Source organism: Juglans microcarpa x Juglans regia, chromosome 7D, assembly GCF_004785595.1.
Source record: "Juglans microcarpa x Juglans regia isolate MS1-56 chromosome 7D, Jm3101_v1.0, whole genome shotgun sequence".
NCBI lineage: Eukaryota > Viridiplantae > Streptophyta > Magnoliopsida > Fagales > Juglandaceae > Juglans > Juglans microcarpa x Juglans regia.
Window position 1 is genome coordinate 1,493,104 of NC_054606.1, and position 25,138 is coordinate 1,518,241.

Sequence of the window (25,138 nt, forward strand, 5' to 3'; positions counted from 1 at the left end):
AGCAAAGAGAAATAGTACCGTTCCACTGGAGAAAAGCCAGATGTTATATATTCACACATGGAAGCTGCAAGCAGCTAGCTAGGCGCTTCTCGTGATGCAAACCCAATCAATATGTTTTGTTTCCTTTTTCTTTTTCCCAGTACTCGAAATTGCTTTTGTTTTTGTCTCTATGTCCCTCCCAACTTGCAGGTAAATGATGTGAGCAATGCCAGAAATTATTGATGGGTACAAAGAATATTTTGCTTTATGGCGTGTGCATGCAGCATGGCTCTATTTGTTCCAAACACAGGAAAATTAGGAATAATGAAGAGGCATTACAGGCAGTTTGGAGCAACAATACCAAAACTGTGATAGCTAGACTTCGAAATGGATCTATATCCTGCAAAAAGAAAAAAAAAAAATGAAAGAAACAGTACTCCAAACGGGGTATATACAAAGTTGTTCAGGAGTTTTCTCTACAGAGGATGCAGAAACATGAGTACTCCAAACCTCTCACGAAACCGAACATGTACACTAGTCTCCCAAACTATAGCCCCCGCAGGCACGCCGTTCTCCGAAGGAAAGAGAATGGCGTCTTGATATCCCTCTTTGTTGGGATATGACCAATATATAGAATATAGAAGAGGTATAGCATATATCATAACTTTGCGTATTAAATTATTAATTTAAAAATAATATTTCCAGGCATCACGCCACACCAGTACTAATTAATCTTGATCTTCCGTGTATGGCGCCGCGTCATCATGAATCCATGATCTGATTCCACGAAAACATGGGCTCCACGCATAATTTGTCATGCTCAAACCGTTGATGTTTTGTGATTATTAGATACCAATTATAATATATACATGTTTTGTGACTATATATCTACTTAATCCATATTTTCTCTATCCAAATGTCATATCTCACATGTTAGTATTTTGAGTTATTCTATTTTTAAGTCGATATGTAAAATAAAATATCTATATTACTTAAATAATAAGATTTTATTAATTTTAAAATTTATTTTTCAAATCAAATTAAGACATATAAGTACTTTATTATAAGATGTGTTCTACGCAACAGCTTGAAAATATAATTTTTTTTATAATAATACTTTCTTAAGATCTGGCTTTTGCTCGGTATTTATCACCTGTTTGTTATGTTATCTTATTTAAAAAATTAGCTGTCATGTGACGGGTATGTGATTAGATGTTATATGAAATTAATTTCTATTCTAAATCGTGGTTAATGTATTATATTATCGGTGAAGGAAATAAGCAGCAATTAGATATATATTACATTAACATAATACATATTTTCTAAAAAAAAAATAATAATACTACATATAGTTGTGGAGTACGCAAATACTGTGTAGTCTCTTTGAAATAGAGTGAGGTTTATTATTAAAAAATTATTATTTTTTTATATGAGTTCTGTATTTATTTATTTTTTTCAAAGTGACTGTATAGTACTTACACACTCATGATTACAAGTATCATTTCTAAAAAAAAAAAAAAAACTATTTATAAGTATTCTATTAAGGCATCAAGCACAAGTGAATAATTAATATGTACTTTTCGAATACACTGTACTCACATTCTATTATCAGACGACATAGCAATAAAAACTAATGTTTATATAAAAAATTTTAATTATATAAAATGTTGACATAAGATGACAGTACTGAATTATTTTAGGAATATTTAAATAAATTTGTCAAATCAAGTTTTTTAAAATGAATATGATAGTCCTATAATAAATGAAATATTTATAAACCAAATTTGAAATAAAAAATAATTCCTAACGGGCCTGCGTGAAATATCGTATCTACGAAGGGCTTTTGGGTCAATGTAAGCCAGCCAGGCATCTAGCCCATTAAACACTGGTGATGCTATAGAAAAGAGACGGAGTCCAACCCAAAGTCCCGACTGGACCGCATCGCAGCGCAACATCTTGGCTGCCGAAACACCACCGTGCACCAAAAGGATCTTCTTCCTTACTCTCGCCACCGCCATCGTTACTTTTAAGCCCAAACCCCCCTTCTCTCTCTCTCTCTCTCTCTGGTCGATGTTCCCTATTTTTAAGCCGAATTAGAAGGAGACGCAGAGACACTTGTTGAAAAAAGAGGAACAAAACGCCACACCAAAAGGTTATCGGATCTCAACTCAGGTAGATCCCAATAAGGCAAGTTACTTCTTCTCTTCTATTTCTTTCTCTGTAAACACCATTGGATCATCGCCGATGCTTCTCTTTGGTTTCTTATATTGGAAATATCTTATTTCCTTTTCTTGGAAAATGCTCAAATTTCCGTTGTGTTATGAATTTCGTGCCATGCTTGCGTTGCCGCAATGGCCTTTTCAGTTTTTTTCTTTAAACTCTCAACTCTCTCTCTCGATAAACTTGCGATGGAAACTCAGTTAGTACTCGTATTGGAATATTCGTTGCAATCGTTTTATTGGACAAAATTTTTTTCACAGTCCTGGAAAATCTGTTATGTAATTAGTTCGTGGCGAGGTTTCTTCGTTGCAATGATTTCGTTTTCGTTTTTTTAATTTTTTTGCAACTGCACTTAAATAGTTAAATGCTTGAAATCTAGCCTGTCTGATGCTTTGTTCGGGATTTTGTATTTTTCTGTGTCCTTATCTCTGATTGGGCTCTGAGAAAGTTTTTTAGTGGTCAAGTCTGTTTGGATTCTGTTTGATCGTGTTGCTTCAAAAGATCTTAACACTATGCTCGAATCTTTTCTCTCATTTTCTTTGCATCCTGTCAAAGGCTTACTGATTGAATCCATCTCATAGTGCATATGAAGGAAAGCTAAAAGTGATGCGAGTTTGTTGCTCCAGGTTACTCTGGAATTTGCTCTGAATGTACCTATAAAAAAAATAATATTTTGCATGGGAATTTGTGATAGTTTCAGTAATGTGACATTTACGACATTTCTTTCAGATTCTTTTGCAATGGAACTAGCACAACTAGAGGCATTGTGTGAGAGGCTGTACAATTCCCAGGACTCCATGGAAAGAGCTCATGCAGAGAATACTTTGAAATGCTTTTCGGTGAACACTGATTATATTTCACAATGCCAATACATTCTTGACCATTCATTGACTCCTTATGCACTGATGCTCGCTAGTTCGAGTTTGTTGAAGCAAGTCACTGAACATAGCCTTGCCTTACAGCTCCGTCTTGATATCCGTAATTTTCTTACTCTTCGCCTACTGACCTCTGCACCTTTTTTTACTTTTCAATTTGCTTCCTAATCTTGAATGTTTGAACTTCACTTGCAGGAAGCTACCTTATTAACTATCTTGCCACCAGGGGACCTGAATTGCAGCCTTTTGTAACTGCATCTTTAATTCAACTCTTATGTCGAGTAACAAAGTTTGGGTGGTTTGATGATGATCGATTCCGGGACGTAGTGAAAGAGTCAATGAACTTCTTAAGCCAGGTTATTTGTAGTGCATGCCGATAATTCTGCCTGTGTGGATGTATGCCTATGCGTGTTGTGTTCTCTGCATTTTACATATGCTTGTAAGCAGCTATATTGTCTAAGATATGCCTAAGTTGATTTGTTGGATTCCTTTAAATTTTAATTTTCCTGCGTAATCGTTTTTTCTATGGTTTTTTGGCTCTTCAAATGAATTGAATGAATAAGATCATCCCACATTCGGCTGCTCATCTATCTTGACTATCGGTGGTTTCTAGAAAGAGAGATGCTTTAGTCACAAAGAGATTTCACAAAAGTGAACTCACAAACTAACATGACTTAATGTGGTACATTAGATTGAAATGTACTTTTATTTTAAAGTAGATGTAACGTATTACATAAAGTCATTTGTTTGAGTTTACTTTTGTAAAATCTCTTTGTGGCTGTAGCACTTCTTTTCAGAAATACTTTTATTGCCTTGCATTATTGCTTTATGGGGATGGTGGATTGACTTTGAGTAATTGTTCCAAGTTCTGGCCAGGGTTGTTCACATGGTCGGTTACATATATCACTAAGATATTGTTTTTTTATAATAGGCAACATCGGACCACTATGCTATTGGTTTGAAGATCTTAAATCAACTAGTGTCTGAGATGAATCAGGTAAGTTTATAACTCGTGCCCAAGTTTGTTAGCAGTATGGGGAATAATTACTCTGATATTACAAATCTTGGGTAATATATGTTATTCTTAAATCCTTTATGAGCATAATATTTTACAGTACTCGGTTATATTCATACCGTATGTTTTTTCATTCTTTGAAGAAGAAAAAGCTTCTTTTACCTGTTTGGTGCTTATTTCTTAGAAGTCTTATCTAAAATAGTGTCTGAAATGATATGTCTTTGCGAAGAGATCTTTGATCACCAGATTTATTCTTATTTTATTCTGATGCTGGGTAGAGAGTAGAAGAATGAGAGATGGATGCATCTTTGTATTAGTGTGTAAAATTATAGAAGGAAAAAATAAATAAATTTTCAACTGAGAACAACATTTACCTGGTAATGCCTAATCTTGGAAAAGAAAAAGCTTATTAGTTGTTAAGTATAACAAATACATGCATTTACTACACCAAGTTTTAATCACATAACTTGTAATAGCTGCAGCAATCTGCTATCTAGATTCTCTTTGTGAGTATATTTTAGCTAAAAATTCGATGACATATCTCATGATGTGGTGACTGATTAGTTCCTAATCGTGTACAGAATTTTTTAATGAGATGAATGTCACATGGCATACTAGACTCTTAGATTTCTAATATTTTTGTAGGTTCTTTTGTGCATTTCTGTTTTGTTTTTGGGAAATATAAGCATGCATTTATTTTTTTTGTCAAAAATTTCTTATAAAAAGAAATATAAGCAATGCATTTGTGACTGTTGTGAGAACATGTTTTGGAGATTAAAGCAATAATCTGTCCTTGGTTTTGCTATATCATATTTTAGCTTTTCCTTGTTTGCCAATTATAATTTTTAATTTTCTTTGTTTTTTTTCTCTATAGATATAAAATTAATTATATTGATCTGGTCATTAACACCTGCTTGTATGTGTTTGGACTTCTATATCCTTAGCCTAATCCTGGGTTGCCTTCAACACATCATCGAAGGGTAGCATGCTCCTTCAGGGATCAATCGCTTTATCAGATATTCCAAATATCATTGACGTCACTGCAACAGCTGAAGAGTGATGGTAATATGCTATGTATAATTTGGGAGTGACCAACCCACCATCTTGCCTAAATTTTCATTCGGTGCTTTTCTGGTGAATCAGTTCTGATGGTTTTGCGTGTATGTAACATGCAGTTGTTAGTCGATTGCAAGAGTTAGCACTTTCTCTATCGCTTAAGTGTTTATCCTTTGATTTTGTGGGGACATCAATCGATGAAAGTTCCGAAGAATTTGGTACTGTTCAGGTGGTTGCCTCTTTTATTGTAATGATTACTCATTTGATGGTTCTTTAGTAAGTTCCTTTTGCATTGGATTGGGTTGTAATATGGTGGTGATCTGACAGATTCCATCTTCTTGGAGGCCTGTTCTGGAAGATCCTGCAACCTTGCAGATCTTTTTGATTACTATGCTATTACGAAAGCCCCTCTTTCCAAAGAGGTTAGTACATGTCATGTTCCTTGTATTTGGAGTAGCATCATCGCACACATGGTCTCTTTACATGCTCTATGAAGATATGCGTGAGGAAAGAAAGACTAGTCTAGGGATTTTGCTATACAGATAAGTTATACTAAAATTACTGATTTATTGGCTGAATAGTTTTTATATATATTATTTTATTCTTCCTTATGTATTTGAGTTTTTTGGGGGGTGGCAGTAGACATGTATTTTCAGCTCTGGTCTCCACCTTCCACCCCCCCCCCCCCCCCCCATTTCTCCCAAAAAAGAAAAAAAAAAACCGCACATGCATGCATACAAACATATTGTTCTCAATATTAGTAGAAAATGCATTAAGGCATTAGTTTTTTTCTTTTATGTTTTTAAAATATGGGAAAATCGTAAAATCGTTTGCTGATTAAATGGATAGACTTCTGCAGTTTCAGGAATAAACAATGGTGGAGTGCCATTTTAATTATCTTTTTCTTGTATATATCCTGTGTACTTGGTCTATGCCTTTTACCTATAAAAAAAAAATGGTGGATTGCCATTTATTTCACTATCCAATTTGCTTGGTCTGTTTTGCTAAAAAAGAAAATTTTTAGGCCATCCCTCTGTCTTTCGCTGTGAACTTTTCCTAGTTGATTGCTGTTAAGTATGCTTTAAACCTTTTTCTGCTAGGGTTAAAATTAATTTTTCTTTCCAGGCACTGGAGTGCTTGGTGCGACTTGCTTCTATAAGACGTTCTTTGTTTACAAATGATGCTGCCCGTTCTAAGTTTTTGGCCCATTTAATGACAGGAACCAAAGAAATCCTGCAAACAGGGCAAGGTGTGTTTGGCTTGCTGCATTCTTTTCCTTCTGGTTTCATGCTAGGCTTTTTCCATATTGATTGTGAGTGACTATTGAATGATCCATACTCTCTTTCTTTGTTTGCTCTTTTACTTGTGGATGTGTGTGGTTGTGCACATGCCTGATGTCTATGTTACTACCCATAAATAATCTCCTTTTTCCTTTTCCTTTCTTCCCTTTGCATTTTCTAATTTGATAGAATATACATGACTTGGAATTTTGAAGACTTTTATTAACACAACCTAGGGATATTCCTTTTTTGCTCTTTCCTTTTCTATTCTTCCCTTTGCATTTCCTTCTTTAACATAATAGATACGACTTCAAGTTTTGAAGATTTTAAATCCACCTCGTCCTTGTATTGCATAACTTGAAAGAAATACCTAGTCCTCGTATTGCATTACTTAAAAATCCGCTTAGTCCTTGTATTGTGTTACTTAAAAGATTCTACCTGTCCTAGATAGGTGTTTCCTCTTGTATACCATCTTGTGTACTTGGGCTATGTCTATCCTATTAATACAATCGTTTGCCTTTACAAGCAGTGTCCTTGGTTCTTTCAAACTTTTTTTTTTTTGGATAAGTAATTGATAATATTTTTAATAGAGATAGGCAAAGCCCGAGTACACAATATGGTATACAAGAGATAAGACCTATCTAGGTCGAAGTAATAGAAGGTAAAAAGTCCTGAAAATTCAGGCCATTTAAAACTAAAGCTATGACCCATAGAAATAAAATACGGAAAAATGGAGATCTAAGTTCCTCTGTTGACCGCTCCTTGTTTTCGAAAGTCCGATCATTGCGCTTTTGCCATATACACCACATAATACCGATTGAGATCATCTTTCACACTGCCTTGATTTATGGGACTCCTCTCGGAAGTGTCCAGCTAGCTAATAGATCAACCACAGTTGCAGGCATGACAAAGGATAACTCTACTCGGCTAAACACTTCAACCCACAAGGCTCTAGTTGTCTCACAATGTAAAAAAAGGTGTTCCACTGTCTCGCCGGATCTTTCAAACTTGAATTTTGTCATTTCCTCTGTCTCATGTGGTGCCTTTGGATGGAGAGAAATGGTCCGTGCTTCGAAGATCAGGAATGTTCCTTGGATGAGCTTAAAAGATTCTTTTTAACACTTTATTTTTATGGGCCTCTGTCATTGATTTCAGTGGGGCTAGTTTTCATGGTTTCCCTGTATCTATTTTTAGTCCTTGTAACTGGGTGTTCTCATTGTATACCTGCTGTGTACTTGGGCTACTCCTGTTTTTTCTTGTCAATAAAATTTTATTCTACCTATTAAAAAAGGAAATTTGTCATGCCAGGCTTTTGCGTTTTATTTGTGGTATCCCTGGAACTTGTATTGACAGAGTTGCACCAGTGATCTATATATCTGATCAGAGTTTATGTACGTACCAAATTGAGGTTGGGACTAATCTATCATCCATTAGGAGATGTTATCTGATTTAAAGCTAAAATATGATTATGAAAAGCTTGTAGATGAGTGGATTCTTATAAAAATAAAATAAAATAGACGAGTTGATTGCTTCTGCCGTGGTGTATGTGTTTGAGCTTGTTGCAAATGCATGCATTTATTGTAGTTGATTGCTAATGAGCTTTTTAGTGAGTCAGGTGTACGTGGTTGATTTTAAAAAGCTTAAATTAACGCCTATAGGTTTGCTGTTCTACAATGTGGATTAGCATTCAAATGTATTTCGTGAATTATTTTCATAACACTATGCACAACCTACCAATAATTTAGTTTATTTTAAAAAGTTTTCTAGTGTGTATTTTTTTTAAATTCTTTATTCTTTTGGATGTGCACTTACTATATTTTTATTGGATGTGGTATCAGGTCTTGTTGATCATGACAATTACCATGAGTATTGTCGTCTTCTTGGACGTTTCAGGGTGAATTATCAGGTATGCCTAATGTAAAATTTTGGACGTCAGGTACTCCTTACTAAGTATTGTTGCAACTGTAACGAGGAAGAGAATAAAATGGACTGGTGTTGTATGTTCAACGTAAATGGTAATAATGTAGATCATTTGTTGCTTCATTTCTTACTTGCTTTGGAGTTATGGGCCCTTGTCTTATATTTGGCTGGCTTATGCCTAAATAAATGTTTGCTTGTTTTCATATTTGGCTGGCTTATGCCTAAATAAGTGTTTATCTCATGTAGACTATATGAGGGAATGAAATACGCAAAATTTTAAGGGCAAGAGTTTCCATCAATAGAATTAAGTCTTGCTCTGCCATTTCTTATTTCTTGGATGTTGTTAGATAAAAGAAGGCTGTCATCTACAATAGAATACTTTCGTATGCAGCATGTATACCTTATTTCTGATTATTCATAAGATGATATTTGCTAATTAAGAAGTAAGATAAATTGCTGGTTCTATTGACCGTCATCTTCACCCTGCTGCATGTGGGACACATTGGTTTAGTGATTGTTTTGAGGTTTCTTTTAGCTGTTACCATAGTGGATCTCTAACACTCAAAATGATCACACACCCACCATATTTACCATGATAGATTTCCTCCTGTTGGAGTTCTGTGGCTTGTCATTTTGGACAATTGATTTTGACAGCATTCTTGTATTCGTCTGGTCCAGATATTCTAGCTGGTTTTATTTGGTTCAAGTATATCCAGTGATTTGGTGGGGTGATAATTTGTAATTGTAGTTTTTTTTTTTTTATCAGTAAATAAACACTTTGTTGATGAGGAATATGCATAGCCCAAGTACAATTTGTAATTATAGACTTAGGCTAGTGAATTGAAGTTATTTCTCTTAATTTAAAGGTACATGTTTATTTTAATACTTTACTTCATTGGTCGATTGTAATTGATTTCCATTGCTCTTGTATATGTCCCTTATACTTGGGCTTATCTCTACTCTTTTGATCAATAAAAATTTGTTTACCGATAAAAAAAAAAAAAATTAAAGCTACATGTTTATTGGATTTGTAAACTTATGTTGCAGTTGTCAGAGCTTGTGAATGTAGAAGGCTATAGTGATTGGATACATCTGGTTGCGGAGTTCACTTTAAAGTCTCTGCAATCTTGGCAGGTTACTTTTAAGCAATTCCATGTTACAGTGTCTATAAGAGATCCCTATTACCTTCTGTGACTTGCATTACTGATTAAGGTCATCTACTTTTGCCAGTGGGCCAGCAGCAGTGTGTATTACCTATTAGGCCTGTGGTCCAGATTGGTGACATCTGTACCCTATTTGAAAGGTGATGCACCAAGCTTGCTGGATGAATTTGTGCCTAAGATTACTGAAGGTTTCATCACATCAAGGTTTAACTCTGTGCAGGTATAGCTGCCCATGCATTCTTTATGGATTGGTATTTTGATAGTATTGTAAATGTGAGAACATCAGCCCCCTGTTTCTTCTCTTTGTATTTTGCAGGCTGGATTGCCAGATGATCTTTCTGAGAACCCGTTAGACAACGTTGAACTTCTTCAGGATCAACTAGATTGCTTTCCTTACCTTTGCAGATTTCAGGTTCAATCTATATGTGATTATTTTTTTGTCAACCTGAAGTTCCCTGAAGCGCATTTATATGGAAAGACGTGAAAATATAGCTCCAGATTTTATTTAACAATCTCGTTCCAGATCTTATTTTGTTGGAGTTGTATTGGCATAATAACAACTTTGTTTCGTTGGTTTGCAGTATGAAAGCAGTAGTTTGTATATAATAAATATAATGGAGCCAATTCTGCAAGCATACACGGTATTATCATCTATCATGTCTATTGCATTTCTTTTTTAAGATTTTGATTTAAATCCTTTTGGGCTTCTAATGAGATGAACATTACTTTTTCTTTTTGATGGATTAAAAATAGGAAAGAGCTCGACTGCAGACCACTGATAACAAGGATCTCTCTGTCATAGAAGCCAAACTTGCTTGGGTTGTTCATATTATTGCTGCTATTCTTAAGATAAAACAATGTACTGGTTGTAGGTAAGTTTTTTTTATTTTTTAATTATTTTTAGGTAAATATCCTTTTATACTTTTCGCCTATTACATTTGTTGACTAAAATTTCTTTTTACTTATAAAAAAAATCCTTTTATACTTTTTATTAAATTTAGATAATTTCTGTTGTTATTGTTAATTGCCTATATTTCTAATATGCAGTGTGGAATCACAAGAAGTGCTTGATGCAGAACTTTCAGCTCGTGTTTTGCAATTGATAAGTGTAACTGACAGTGGACTACACAGCCAGGTAGATAAGCAAGAATCGCCTTTGCCTTGACCTAATTTTTGATAACAGGGGGTACATCGAAAGTCTAAATTGTTATGTTTCCTTTAGCATAGCAACCTTAATGCTTCATGCATGGGATTTAAGATGGAAATATGACAATTTTGCTTCATCAGGTTTAGTAAAAAGCATCTGGATCATGTCATTGAACACTGTTGATGGATGAGCTAATATCCATGGTGCTAAAAACTCTTTATGTCTGATTGTTGGCTCTTATTAAAAAAATATCTGATCATTGGCTTGTAATTTACTTGTTGGTTATCTAGATTTTACGTCTTTGTTTTCCTTCCACCCCTAATCAAGTGCCTTCTCTTGCATACACCTTGTGTATATGTTAATGCCCCTTTCTGCTTTTAATAAGATTGACTTATGAAACAAAGCCAAATGAGAGTTCATTGAGTGGTGTAATGTAAGCATAAATGATAAGACTGGTTCTTTTGTCTCTGTTTGTGATTATAAGTTGTAATGACGAATCTTTGATTCTTTGGTCTTTGAAGAATGCACTAATTGTTTTGAAGTATCATTATGTAAGTGGATTCAAGCATACTTAAATGGGAAACATCAATCTGAGCCAGTATTGTATTGGATCCTGCTCACAAGTTTTATTTAAAACTGCCTTTGGGGTTGAGTTAAGTTATTGGTTTGAATAGGAGACATACTGTACTGGCAATAGACCATTATAATCCTGAATGGTGACTGCAGGTGGTAGAGGATAGAGTGGGCTTTTGACTGTCCTTTGTGTTAGGTGATCACGTAATGTTTTTCTTGGACCTGCAATCCCTATGAAATATTAGATTTGATGTATACATAAGTGGTTGTACCTTATTATCCTTCAATTATTTATTGGTTGCCTAATTATCTTTTTTATTTGTTGTGTTTATATGCATACACATCATATTTGTCATCCACATTGGACACAGACACAAACGTATCATACCCAATCAATGAAATTAGCAACTAATATGCGCATACACAGCTCCATCTAATGAACCAACTAAGGCTACCTCCCAATGCCCACGTACAGGACCACATTCCCATATAAAGTACTATTCTGTCAACTTACAGGGCCACATTCCCATATAATGTACTATTCTGTCAACCCAATCATACCTTCTTCGATGTTATACTGGTTTTTCATCTCCCCATTTGCATATTTTTGGAAAAAGAAACTACTTAGCAAAGTCATATGTTTAGCGGAAGGATATATTGGAGGCTGGAGATCAGGGAAACTATGTCATGATCAGATGTCAAATTGTTGCAATTGCTATTCCATTAATTGCATGCTTTTATATTGGCTATCTCTTCCAAGCTTTGACAAGCAGAAGTTTCTCTCTCTCTCGCTCTCTCTCTCTCCCCTTTAAAGACAGCTGAACATGAATCTTTCCAAAATATCGTTAGGAGTTATTTTGATTTTCTTTCAAATATTAGTGAAAAATGAAAATGCCATTTAACATTCTTTTAGTGATTTACATTATTGATTCGCATCTTGGCACATGGCAGAGATATGGCGAAATAAGCAAGCAGAGACTTGATCGAGCAATTCTTACCTTCTTTCAACATTTCCGAAAGTCTTACGTAGGTGATCAGGCCATGCATTCATCGAAGGTAATAATTTTCTCTCCTATTCTTTGTTAAGTTTTGTTGCTGCCTATGTTTTGAGGCTCTCTGTTTTTTATTGCAGCAGCTATATGCTCGGTTGTCTGAGCTTCTTGGACTCCATGATCATCTACTGCTATTGAACGTAATTGTTGGGAAGATAGCTACAAACCTCAAGTGTTATACAGAGGTGAAAGCTCTTTTTTGTTTTCCATGTGTTGATTATATTTTTCTTTGATAGTGTATATTAGTTGTTTTTATGCATAATTTAGAGTGAAGAGGTGATTGATCACACATTGGGCTTGTTCTTGGAGCTGGCATCTGGGTAAGTATTATTACTTACGTATTTGAGTGATACAACTGTAGCTTTTTTTTTTTTTTTTTTTTTGGGTAAAAATTATTATTATGATTTTTGCCAATTACAATTCCTTCGTGGACCACTGTGGTGCTTTCTGGGTTGCAGATACATGACTGGGAAGCTGCTTTTGAAATTAGATACTGTCAAATTCATAGTTGCAAATCACACTGTAATTCCAGCTCTGAACTTTCCTGATCCGTTGTCCACTTTTTATTTGAGTGTCTATGAAACTAATCTTCATACTTATTAGAATGATTAATTTCTCACATTCCTAATTTCAGAGGGAGCACTTTCCATTTTTAGAAGAATATAGATGCTCACGCAGCAGAACAACTTTCTATTACACCATCGGCTGTTTAATATTTATGGAGGACAGCCCTGTGAAATTCAAGTCATCAATGGATCCACTTTTGCAAGTATTTTCTCTGCCCCCTCTGTCTAGTTATATGTATATGTATATGTATATATTGCACATGCTCAACATGTCAAAAAGGGTCGCTCCGGTAGCCTATTTTTTTACAGTGCTTCAGTTATGCTTGATCCTGTTGTTTTTGGCATGTAATACATGCTTTTGTCTACCTTAGTTAATTGAAGCTGCATATATTTCTTAAATGTGATGTTTAACCTTTGTCTCTTTAATGTCTTTATGGCTCTTGTACCATTATTTTTTTTACCATCATTAATATTAATGCTAAGTTGTATTGTTAATTAATCTCTATTTCTTGTTCATTTATGATCATACGAAATGTTGTGTTGTTCTTGCATAAAAAGTTTCTTTTTTTATAAATAAACGATAGTATTAATAAGTATAGGCATAGCCCAAGTACACAAGATGGTATACTGTTCTTGCATAAAAATAGTAACAATCAGAGTAGTTATATTTTTATTGAATGGATAGCATGCAAATTTAATTTTTCCTCTTTCTTTTAGTTTCAGATTTTTTCGCTGATTGAATATTTATGGTCTTTTAGGTTTTCATCAGTTTAGAATCGACCCCTGATTCACTTTTCCGTACTGATGCTGTAAAGTATGCATTAATTGGCCTAATGAGGGATCTCAGAGGAATTGCAATGGCGACAAATAGGTAAGTATATGCAAAATTTCTGGATTTGGTTATTGTTGATGAACATTAACCCATAATATTATTACTGCTTTTGATATTTTACAGTCGCAGAACTTATGGGCTTCTGTTTGATTGGCTATATCCTGCACACATGCCTCTACTCTTGAAAGGCATCTCACACTGGAGTGATACACCAGAGGTAGGGAAACATGGTTAGATTCTGCCTATATATAGGCTTTTCAACAGTGTTCACGTATACTTTAGTCAACCCTAGAAAGCATTTATACTCTTAGCACTAGAATCCATATTTATCAACATAAAACTTAGGGTTAATTACACTTTGCCCCCTTGAACTGTCACTCAATTCACAATGTGACTCTGAAACTAATAATTGCATCAAAGTGGACTCTCGAACTTTCAAAACTTTCCAATCTCCCCCTTCCGTCTACCGGCAGCATTAAATCTAACAGAAATTCACTGTAAAATGTAATTTGCATCTAATTTATTATCATTGACAATATAAAATATAAAATAATATATGCTATCGATTAATAATAAATCATTAATCATTAATCATATATAAAATTATTTTATACCTAAGTTACAAGCAAGTATGAATAATCTATGTACACAATGAAATTATTTGATATTCATTAACCATATATAAATTAATAAAAAAATTACTTAATGATTTATTTTTTTTGATAAGTAAATAGATAGCTTTTGTGAATAGAATGAAACTAGGCAATGCCCATTTATTATTAATTGATAATATATATTGTTTTATATTTTTATATGGTCAATGATAATAAATTAGATGAAAATTACATCTTTGCAGTGAATGCTATGCATATGAGCAGCACGTGCAGTGAATTTTCATTAAATTTAACGCTGCTGGTAGACGGAAGGGGGGATTGAGAAGTTTTGAAAGTTCGAGAGTTCACTTTGATGCAATTATTAGTTTCGGAGGCACATTATGAATTGAGTAAAAATTCGAGGGGCAAAGTGTAATTAACCTTAAAACTTACCTATAAAAACATTGATCAACTTAAAATAAGCCTTAATCCCAATTTACATGTCTTTCAACAGTGCCCATGTATTGAAAACTGGTTGGCTCTTTATCTTTTTTCTCTTCCCCCTCAACAGGGTTTTTTTTTTTTAATACGCTTTTTGATAAGCAACAGGGTCTGTTTTAATTCACTTGGTAATGCAGGTTACGACACCTTTGTTGAAATTCATGGCTGAATTTGTGTTAAACAAAGCCCAGCGTCTGACTTTCGACTCTTCTTCTCCAAACGGCATACTTCTTTTCCGTGAAGTCAGTAAATTAATTGTTGCTTATGGGTCAAGGATTTTATCTCTTCCAAATGCTGCTGATATATATGCCTTTAAATACAAGGGTATATGGATTTGTTTAAACATTATCTCAAGAGGTAACAACAACAACAACCTTTGTTTACTTCAGCTGTTCGGTGGGTTTACTCAGTGAGATTATTATTTTTATTAGTATTTAGCCAGTGTGATATTGAAGTCTAATATGACACGATTTTTGTTCTAGTGCTGGTATTATTTGGTACCTTTTATTTTTAATCAAATATGAACATAATCAAAAGCTATAATATTTGTTCTCAACTATATTATAGATCATATATTTGTTGTATATTTTTTGAATTTTTGCTCATCATATTTTGGTGTGTGATGTTCCATCTTTTTAAGTTTAATTTCCAGAGCTCTCTTTTTCTTTTTCTTTTTCTAAAATTTAAATCTATTTATAAAACATGCATGCCTCTAAAGTATTTTGTAGTTATATTAACTTTTGGAAACAATAAAAATTCATAAAAAAAGTCTAATGCAAAACAGAGGTACTGTAGAAAAATTGTGACAGAAGAAGCAAGAAAATGATCTAACAGTTAATATGACTAAAGAAGTCTCTGATGAAGTGGTATTGCAACTTGCAATACAACTGAAAAAAGTCACTCCATGTTGCACTTGCATCTCACAGCGACAAAAAAGATCAACTGACTTCCCAGTCCTCTTTCAAATACAACACCAATCAGTCACCACATTATGTCTCTTAAAACTTTCATTGTAAGAATCTTTCCCAACAAGGCTGTCCAGGAAAGGAACGTAGCTCCTGTTGAAACCTTTGACCACGAAATATTCTTCTAAGGAAAGGGTTGTTATTATAATGAGATATTAGGATACCATAGAAGGAATGAACACTTGACATCCCTGAACAACCCTCTTTTGGATGGGGCACATAGGATTTTGACTTCGCCTTTTCTTTAGAAGGAACTAATTATTATTATTTTTTTATAAGTAAAAGGTAAATTTTATTAATACGAATGAAATAGGCATAGCCCATGTACACATGAGGTATACAAAAGAACACCTAAATACATTCTAGGAACGATAGATTGAAGACAGGAAGTCACGAGCATTGTTCCCATTAAGCACAATGGCTGAAACCAAAGCATTCCGTCATTGTGCACTCCCTATCTTCAAAGCACCATTTATTCCTTTTCGACCAAGTACACCACATAATGCACAATGGAATCATCTTCCACACTGCCGCCACTTGAGGACATCCTTGAATCTCCTTCCAACAAGCCAGTAAATCAACCACCTTCAATAGCATTACCCAAGCGACATCAACTCTTCTAAAGATCTCATCCCACACCACCCTTGTCACCTCACAATGCAATAATAAGTAATCCACTGATTCTCCATGCTTTTTACACAAATAGCACCAATCCATCACAATGAGCCCCCTTTTCCTCATGTTGTCCATGGTCAAAATCTTTCCAAGAGTAGCAGTCCATACAAAAAAAGCTATTTTAGAAGGAACACGAGACCTCAAAATACTCTTCCAAGGGAAGGGAACATTATCTTGTGATGCCAATATTTTGTAATACTCCCTGACTGTACACTTCTTGCTGCCATTGGACCTCCACTGCATCCTATCCCCCTATGCCGTAGTGTTTCCCGTGGAGTATTATCAACCTGAAAAATACTGAAACGGTGTGCAATTCCCAATCATGAATATTCCTATTAAGTAGGACATTCCGCTGGTGAGAACTATGAGAAAATACCCGCAGATCTGCCACAAAAGCATCCCTATTAGTTGCAATACGATAGAGAGCTGGAAAGGCCCTATCAAGAGCGCAATCTCCACACCAAATATCATGCCAAAACCTAATTTTGGTACCCTTTCCAGCCACAAAACGGATATGATTTTCGAAACTCTGTCATCCCCTCCTAATAAATTTCCATAAGCCCATGCCATACCCCCCTCACTTCGTTGGAGCACAGCCCTCCCAAGCACTTCCATGTCTAGAGTCAATAATTTCCTTCCACAGTGAATCCCTCTCCAAGTGGTACCTCCATAACTATTTCCCCAACAAAGCTTTATTGAAAGTCCTCAAGTTGCACACTCCCAAGCCACCATTCGAAATTGGAGAACAAACTTTCTTCCACTTAATAAGATGGAATTTCGTTTCCTCCCCCATTCCCCCCCACAAAAAAGTTCGAAATAATTTCTCAATCCTATTCGCCACCCCTGCAGGAAAAGGAACTAGAGATAAAAAAATAAGTAGGCAGGTTAGTTAAAGTGCTCTTAATTAAAGTGAGTCGACCCCTTTTCGATAAATATAACAGTTTCCAACCAGCCAGCCTTTTCTCTACTCTCTCTCCACAACCCCATCCCAAATAGCTTTAGCCTTAAAAGTCGCCCCCAATGGGAGGCCCAAATATTTCATAGGCAAAGAAGACACTTTACAATCCAGAAGGCTCGCCAGGCTATTGATACTGGGCACCACACCCACCGCAACCATCTTGGACTTACCAAGGTTCACCTTAAGCCCTGACATGGCTTCAAAACATAACAAAAGCACTCGTAAAGTTTGAATTTGGCCATGATCCGCTTCACAAAAAAGGAAAGTATCATCTGCAAATAAGAGATGTGAGATTATGATAGAGCCATTAGTACCATTACCCACCGAAAATCCAGATAGAAAACCTCCTCCCACAGCAGCCTTCACCATCCTGCCAAGTGTCTCCATAAGAATAACAAAAAGAAGAGGAGACAATGGATCCCCTTGTCTCAATCCACGAGAACTGTTAAAAAAATCAGCAAGGGTGCCATTAACTAGCACCAAGAAGCGAGCGGTAGAAACACAATGTCGAATCCATGAAATCCACCTATCACCAAAGCCAAACCTCCCGAGCAAGTATAAAAGAAATTCCCAATTCACATGATCATATGCCTTTTCCATGTCAAGCTTGCATAGAATACTTGGAACTAAACTAATTATTCTAAGTGCACCAAGTGTAATTTTTTTTTTTTGATAAGTAAGTGCACCAAGTATAATGCTAAACATGATGAGTAATATCATCTAGAATCTTTTCAATTCTTACATTACTTTACTTTGTTGTTACAGTTTTATTACAATTTCTTTGAACATTATGAGTAAGATGAATTTTGAAGATCATTATTCTCATCAATAAAATTTTTATTTGCCGATACAAAGAAAAAGATCATTTTTATCTCTTTTTATAAGTAAAAGAGAGTTTATTAATACTATCATCTTTGTTATGAGTAATCATTATTATGATGATAATTACTAATTATCAAAGTAAAATCCTTGTTCCACTACTTTGAGAGTTTTGATTAGCAGATACATGGATCACAGTTTTATTACAATTTCTTTGAACATTATGAGTAAGATGAATTTTGAAGATCATTATTCTCATCAATAAAATTTTTATTTGCCGATACAAAGAAAAAGATCATTATTATCTCTTTTTATAAGTAAAAGAGAGTTTATTATATCATTTTTATTATGAGTAATCATTATTATGGTGATAATTACTAATTATCAAAGTAAAATCCCTTGTTCCACTACTTGAGAGTTTTGATTAGCAGATACATGGATCAATCCATCCTTCTAAGATTCCTATTTTGGTCATGATGCTCTCTTCCAGATTCTTTTCCTTACTTTACTTTGTTGTTACAGTTTTATTACAATTTCTTTGAACATTATGAGTAAGATGAATTTTGAAGATCATTATTCTCATCAATAAAATTTTTATTTGCCGATACAAAGAAAAAGATCATTTTTATCTCTTTTTATAAGTAAAAGAGAGTTTATTAATACTATCATCTTTGTTATGAGTAATCATTATTATGATGATAATTACTAATTATCAAAGTAAAATCCCTTGTTCCACTACTTTGAGAGTTTTGATTAGCAGATACATGGATCACAGTTTTATTACAATTTCTTTGAACATTATGAGTAAGATGAATTTTGAAGATCATTATTCTCATCAATAAAATTTTTATTTGCCGATACAAAGAAAAAGATCATTATTATCTCTTTTTATAAGTAAAAGAGAGTTTATTATATCATCTTTATTATGAGTAATCATTATTATGGTGATAATTACTAATTATCAAAGTAAAATCCCTTGTTCCACTACTTGAGAGTTTTGATTAGCAGATACATGGATCAATCCATCCTTCTAAGATTCCTATTTTGGTCATGATGCTCTCTTCCAGATTCTTTGCCTTGTGTATCCAATCACTTGTGTTTCCAATATCATTCTTTTAATCGATAACTGTTGTTATCCTCTGTGAATTCAAGAATTAATCTAGTAGTCAGTTATGGCATTAGTTTATTAGTAATATGTACAATGTTATCTTTTGAACTTTTTTTATATAAAGTTTTGAATACCTTTTCATTTTAAACTAATTCCATAATCTATCAGATGTCAGTTAGACATAATCTTTTCCCCCTTCCTATTTATGGCACAATATGGATGATGCTAGTAAGAGCCAGTACTAGTGGTTTTGGTGCTTATATCATGTATTTCAAATACTTATTGAATACGGTGTTTCTTATGAAAAACATATGTTGTAAACTGAATTTACTGTCTGACCTTCAAATGACAGCCCTTGCTGGAAATTATGTCAACTTTGGTGTGTTTGAGCTATATGGGGATAGAGCACTCTCTGATGCCCTTGATGTTGCTCTAAAGATGACACTATCAATTCCTTTGGCTGATATATTGGCCTTCCGTAAGGTATGTGAACTTTTTTCTCTAAAGGCATTGTAATCAATTGGTTTTATGATCAAGATCTCCTAGAGCATCTACTTGTAAAAAAAAAAAAAAGATTCTCTAGAGTGAGAAAAATAGACACATGGGGGAGCCTTTCAGCATTTAATGTCTATATCTGTTTCTAGTTCTTAATTTTTTTTTTATAAGTAAATTCTAGTTCTTAATTAGGTATTTTTTCTTATATACATCTGTGGACTTGGGCTACGCCGCTTATTATTATTATTTTTATTATCAATACTTGTTTACCTATAAAGAAAAAATTTAAATGTTGAGCATTTTATTTTACCTGAGAAACATGCAAATTGTAAGAGTAAGTTCAAGTGCTAAATACTCAAATATTTTAAGTTTTTCCTGCCTTAAAACTGGACTGATTTTAAAAATAAAAAATATAATCAGTTCCTATAGTTTGCCTTTTCAACTTTTTTATATCTTGTCTCAGTCTGAAAAAGGTAGTCCGCAAGTTTTTGATGCCGGAATATTTTTCCAAGTTTTAAGTTCGCACCGTTAGCATAGCCCTTGAGTATGAACTTCATTAATCATGTGCAAAATGAATTATGTGAAGCAAATTGGTCAATTTTGGAAATATTTTATTCGTTCCTCATATTCTGTCAAGTTTGTGTTCTTTGTCCTTTCAATGTCAGTTGTTGAGTTTATAGTTGGGTCCTAGACTAGTGATCCATAAAAAAAAATGTTGGGTCCTAGACTTATTTTATGGATCATTTTCTCTCCAACAATGTTTCTCGCATTTGAGCAATTTTCTGATTTTTTTTTTTTTGCAGCTAACAAGGGCCTATTTTGCATTCTTGGAGGTTCTTTTCAGCAGCCACATTGTTTTTATATTGAACTTGGATACAAACACTTTTATGCATATTGTAGGTTCTCTTGAATCTGGTCTTAAAGGTTTGGATACGAATATCTCATCACAGGTGTGTTTCGTGCCTCTATCATATGGATGGGCATTATTAACATTGAAATATATTAAACATCATGCATGAGCATGTACTTTAAGCTGACGTTTCTTGTCTAGATTGGACACCATAGTGTTTATCTGTATTTTTTTTTTTTTTTTTAATTTCTCATTGATGCCCAAAACTCTGAACTTCTCTTTCCAGTGTGCATCTGCTGTCGATAATCTGGCTGCATTCTATTTCAACAATATCACTATGGGGGAGGCACCTACTTCACCTGCTGCAATAAATCTTGCTCGGCACATTGCAGATGGCCCCAATTTGTTTCCAGGAGTAAGGATGACAACGATTGATGGGTTATCATTTGCAGTTTGTGCTTAAAAATATGACAATTTGTGTTTCTTTTGGTCAAGTAATTGTCATGACAGTCCCCTTTCCCTGTCAAATTTTTTATTCCTAAAATTAACCTATCAAGTGCTTCTTAATATTAAATTCTATAAATGAACTCAAAAAAAAAAAAAATTGTAGCCATAAATCTTCGTTAGCTGTGGATTAATTGTTTGGCATGCATAAATTTTTGTAGTAGCTCTTTTAATTCCTTATCTTGCACCTTGCGTAGGGTTCATGAATTTGAAACCTGGTTTATTTGCTCGAATTATATAGCACCAAAGTTTTCCATCAATTTGATTTCATATGAATGCGCATCAGTTCATTTAAGTGAAATGGGGCATCACCCGGTGCTAATCCTACATAAGTGGGGTCCTTGGTTGGGTGATTTCTAAAAGTATCAACCTTTCTTTTCTAACATCATGAATTCTGAATGTTTGGTGTTGAAGAAGACTAGAATACTGAAGTATCTCTATTGTTTTAAAACAGGTGTCTTGGAGAGTAATGAATGCTAAATAGGTATTAACAAAGTGAGAACATGCTAGAAACTGTGTTATGGCTGGTCACCATGCTGTTTTATTGATCCTACCTGATTTATTCTGACCCGAGCCAAACTAATAGATTCAGATAGATGTATGTCATTTGGCCGAAGCAATGAACTTCCAACCTGTCCTGAAAATTGTAATAAACAATCCTCAAGGAAAATACACTTTCCATCCTCCAACTTAGATGTTAACACTTTGTACCCCAAATTACCAAAACTGAATAATTGGAAGCTGGCGTAAAAGCAGGGCAATAGAACTCTAGCAAAGTAGGAGAATCTAGAGTTCTTAAAAAAACATTTAGATAACTAGAGGGGGCATTGCACTTCGGATGAAGTGGATATCATAGGCAGCATCTACTAGTGGTTTCTTGTGATAAAGGTTTTCCTCTTCACATTCTGGTGGCCCTGAACTACGCATTGTTTTTTTTTTTTTTTTTATCTATCCTCGATTTCAGCCCTCATGCTTTCAGAACCTCATCACTGCTAGGGTAACCTCACCATACAAGATGTGGCTGCATTTAGTTAATCAAGTTTGTGGGCCTTTCACCGTCAACTATGATGAGGACTATAAAGTTACTGTGCTGTAGTCTCTTTCTTGATCATTATGGGAATAATGATGCATCTATATGTTAGGACTCTATGTACTTGGGCCATTGCTGTAGACTTTAATGGCATGAATCTTCATGATTTCTTAGCTGCTAATGTGCCTTTGTAGATAGGGCATACTTCTTTGTAATTGGCAGTTGATGCCCATTCTTGTTAATAATACTTATTTTTACTTATCAAAGAAAAAAAAGTTATAAAAAAAAATGATGCATTTATATGTTATACCAGTTCCTTTGTCGTGAATATCATTGTATATTTGATTCTATGTATGATGTATTTGTATATGCATGCATGTGTTGTGTATGTGTATGTATATCTTTGTCTATATCTGTGCTTTTATTTACGTCTCTGTATGCTCATTTGGGTACTTTTAGATTGTTTTTAACAACTTTCTGTTTTTTTTTTTTTTTTCCTATAAATATAAAGATATTGAAGACGCTCTTTGAGATAGTTTTGTTCGAGGACTGTGGCAACCAGTGGAGTCTTAGCAGACCAATGTTGAGCTTAATACTAATCAGTGAGCAGGTGATGCTTCATAATTTAGAGCTTAATACTTAAACTAGTGTGAGGTTTAAGTCACACTGGTGTGACTGCCATGGTTATACCATTGACAACTTTCCAGAGATTAACTCTTTGTGATACTCATAATTGGACTAACTTCATAAACTTATCGCATCCGTTAAGTTCGCATCAATCAGATGTCATTTACTATCAAATCCATAAAGTTATGTATTTGTATATCTTTTTTAATTCTCTGAAGCTATAATTTAGAACTTTTTGTAGATGAGACAGCTTTTATGATAAATTGCACTTTTCTACAGTAAACTCTAGAATGAATGGATGATAATTTACTGTGGAAAAATGCAATTTACCCTAGCTTTTAAATTTTTATCATTAACCCCTAGTGAGCGTGAAAGGTGTGGAAAAAGTTTTTTCCTATAAAAAATAAAGTTTTCTGATGATAAGTAATTGAATGTTGTAACTATAAACCTTCTTGTTGCATCTGTTATGTAGCATGACCTGGAAAGGTTTAAACATCTGATAACTATGTTACTGGAAATTTTACATGCCCCATCTCGATTAGATTGTTCATGTTGATCCATATGGATTTAATTCAAAAGTTTTGACCGTGTTTATTTCTGACGTAACATTATCTTTTGCAGATATTCACCGATTTGAAAGCTCAGATTTTGGCTTCACAGGTTAGTATCATCTCTTCAATGTCTTCTGAAGGTTATGGAACCTCAAGTTATCAACCTCTAGTTGAGTGTTTTCTAGTTGCATATCACTAAGTATTACAAGAAGTATACTTTTTTGCATGATCTTGCAGCCAGCAGATCAACATCAGCGGCTTTCCTTATGTTTTGACAAGTTAATGGCAGATGTTACTCGGAGCTTGGATTCCAAAAATAGGGATAAATTCACACAGAATCTTACCATATTCAGGCATGAGTTTCGGGTAAAATAACTCGAGTCTCTGTGAAGTGGATACTTGTTTGGAAATCAAATTATGTATGCAGAAGATGTTTGTCCGAAGAACCCAGTACTAGTCTCTTCTGTAAACATGGCATCTCTGCTCATTAGACAAGGGTGTTATTTCACATGGGTTTCTTAATCTAAACGAAAAAGAAGCAGATTCTATGATGTTCATGGGATTGTGGAGTGGGAAAAGTTTGATATGAATCTTTGTGGTGTTCCTGTATAGTTTTAATAGACGTCGTCCTTGAATAGGGGAGATGTTAATCTGATCAGTATGGATGTTGTAGCATTAAGTGGAGGATTTCTCTAAGGTCGGGTGTAGACGCTAGGGGTTGGCGGGTTACGTTTGGTGTTGGGTTGGCTGATGATGATGGTCGTTGTAGAAGATCAATTCTTTTTTAGGACAAAGAAATTAAGATGTACATGATCATTAATTCTTCAAGTTTTTAATGTTTCTGTAAACTAGTCTCTTGTATTCTTTGTACTGTTGATAATAGAAGGAAAAAGAAATTTACTAATTTATTGAACAATATCACTTTCTTCGCTTCTTTAACTTTTAGAAGTTGTTTCCAAAGTCGGAGAATTTATAATGTTGCAGTCTGCGGGGGCCTACGAATTGCAAGTTAGCAACCCAATTAAAAAAATTGAAATGCTAGGTATCGTGTGTTTTAATTTATTTTATTTTTTTAGTGGTTAAGAAAGTGATTACTAGCGGATGTGTGTATTTTTTTTTTATTTTACAAAAATGTTTAAATATATTTAAAAATTTTATTTGAGTTGATCTTAATTGTAGCAGAATATGCTTAATGTGGTACCAAAATATCAAGATTATGCATGAAACTTGTATAAAATAATTTACATATTAGAATGAAAGATGTTTTTAAAAGATCATTTGATATAAAGTTTCTATTGAGAAAGAAATTGCTAAAAGTCTGAATGTGAAAATTACTGTTCTATGAAAGACTTTCATAACAAAATCTAAAGGAGATGATAAGTTGTGTTTTTAAAATTTTATTATATATATATATATATATGGCAAATTATAAAATTTGTGTCTTTGAAATGAGATTAATGCTCCCTTTGATACATAAATTTAATTCAATTCATCTCAATTCATAATTACAATTTTTTCAAATCTCAACACAAAATATCATAAACAATTCAATTTTTTTAAATTCTAAAATAATAATAATATTCTAGTAATATTTTATTATCTTAACTCAACTCAATTCAACTCAATTTAATATCTAAACGCAGCCGTCTAAAGTGAGAGAATGATAGATACAAATGAGATTAATCTTTCAATGGCTTAGTCTTCCACCAAAAATATATTATCTATTTTTCTATTTAAAAAAAATAAAAAATAAAAAATATAATTATTTTAAAAATATTTCCATA

General features: G+C 33.9%; 1 protein-coding gene across 1 annotated transcript; it reads left to right on the forward strand.

Moving 5' to 3' along the window:
- Positions 1 to 1,921: 1,921 nt before the first annotated feature.
- On the forward strand, positions 1,922 to 24,270 carry LOC121238299 (exportin-7). Its single transcript, XM_041135130.1, is given in 30 exon segments — positions 1,922 to 2,151; positions 2,929 to 3,177; positions 3,270 to 3,430; positions 4,006 to 4,071; positions 5,034 to 5,151; positions 5,265 to 5,374; positions 5,473 to 5,521; positions 5,524 to 5,567; positions 6,271 to 6,394; positions 8,264 to 8,331; positions 9,393 to 9,479; positions 9,576 to 9,728; positions 9,825 to 9,920; positions 10,090 to 10,149; positions 10,262 to 10,380; positions 10,556 to 10,643; positions 12,180 to 12,284; positions 12,361 to 12,465; positions 12,548 to 12,600; positions 12,739 to 12,802; positions 12,915 to 13,049; positions 13,605 to 13,717; positions 13,802 to 13,895; positions 14,910 to 15,129; positions 19,650 to 19,780; positions 20,596 to 20,742; positions 20,929 to 21,057; positions 22,688 to 22,786; positions 23,425 to 23,463; positions 23,592 to 24,270. Coding segments are annotated over 29 exon segments (3,153 nt in total). The 5' UTR covers positions 1,922 to 2,151; positions 2,929 to 2,939; the 3' UTR covers positions 23,730 to 24,270.
- Positions 24,271 to 25,138: the final 868 nt, after the last annotated feature.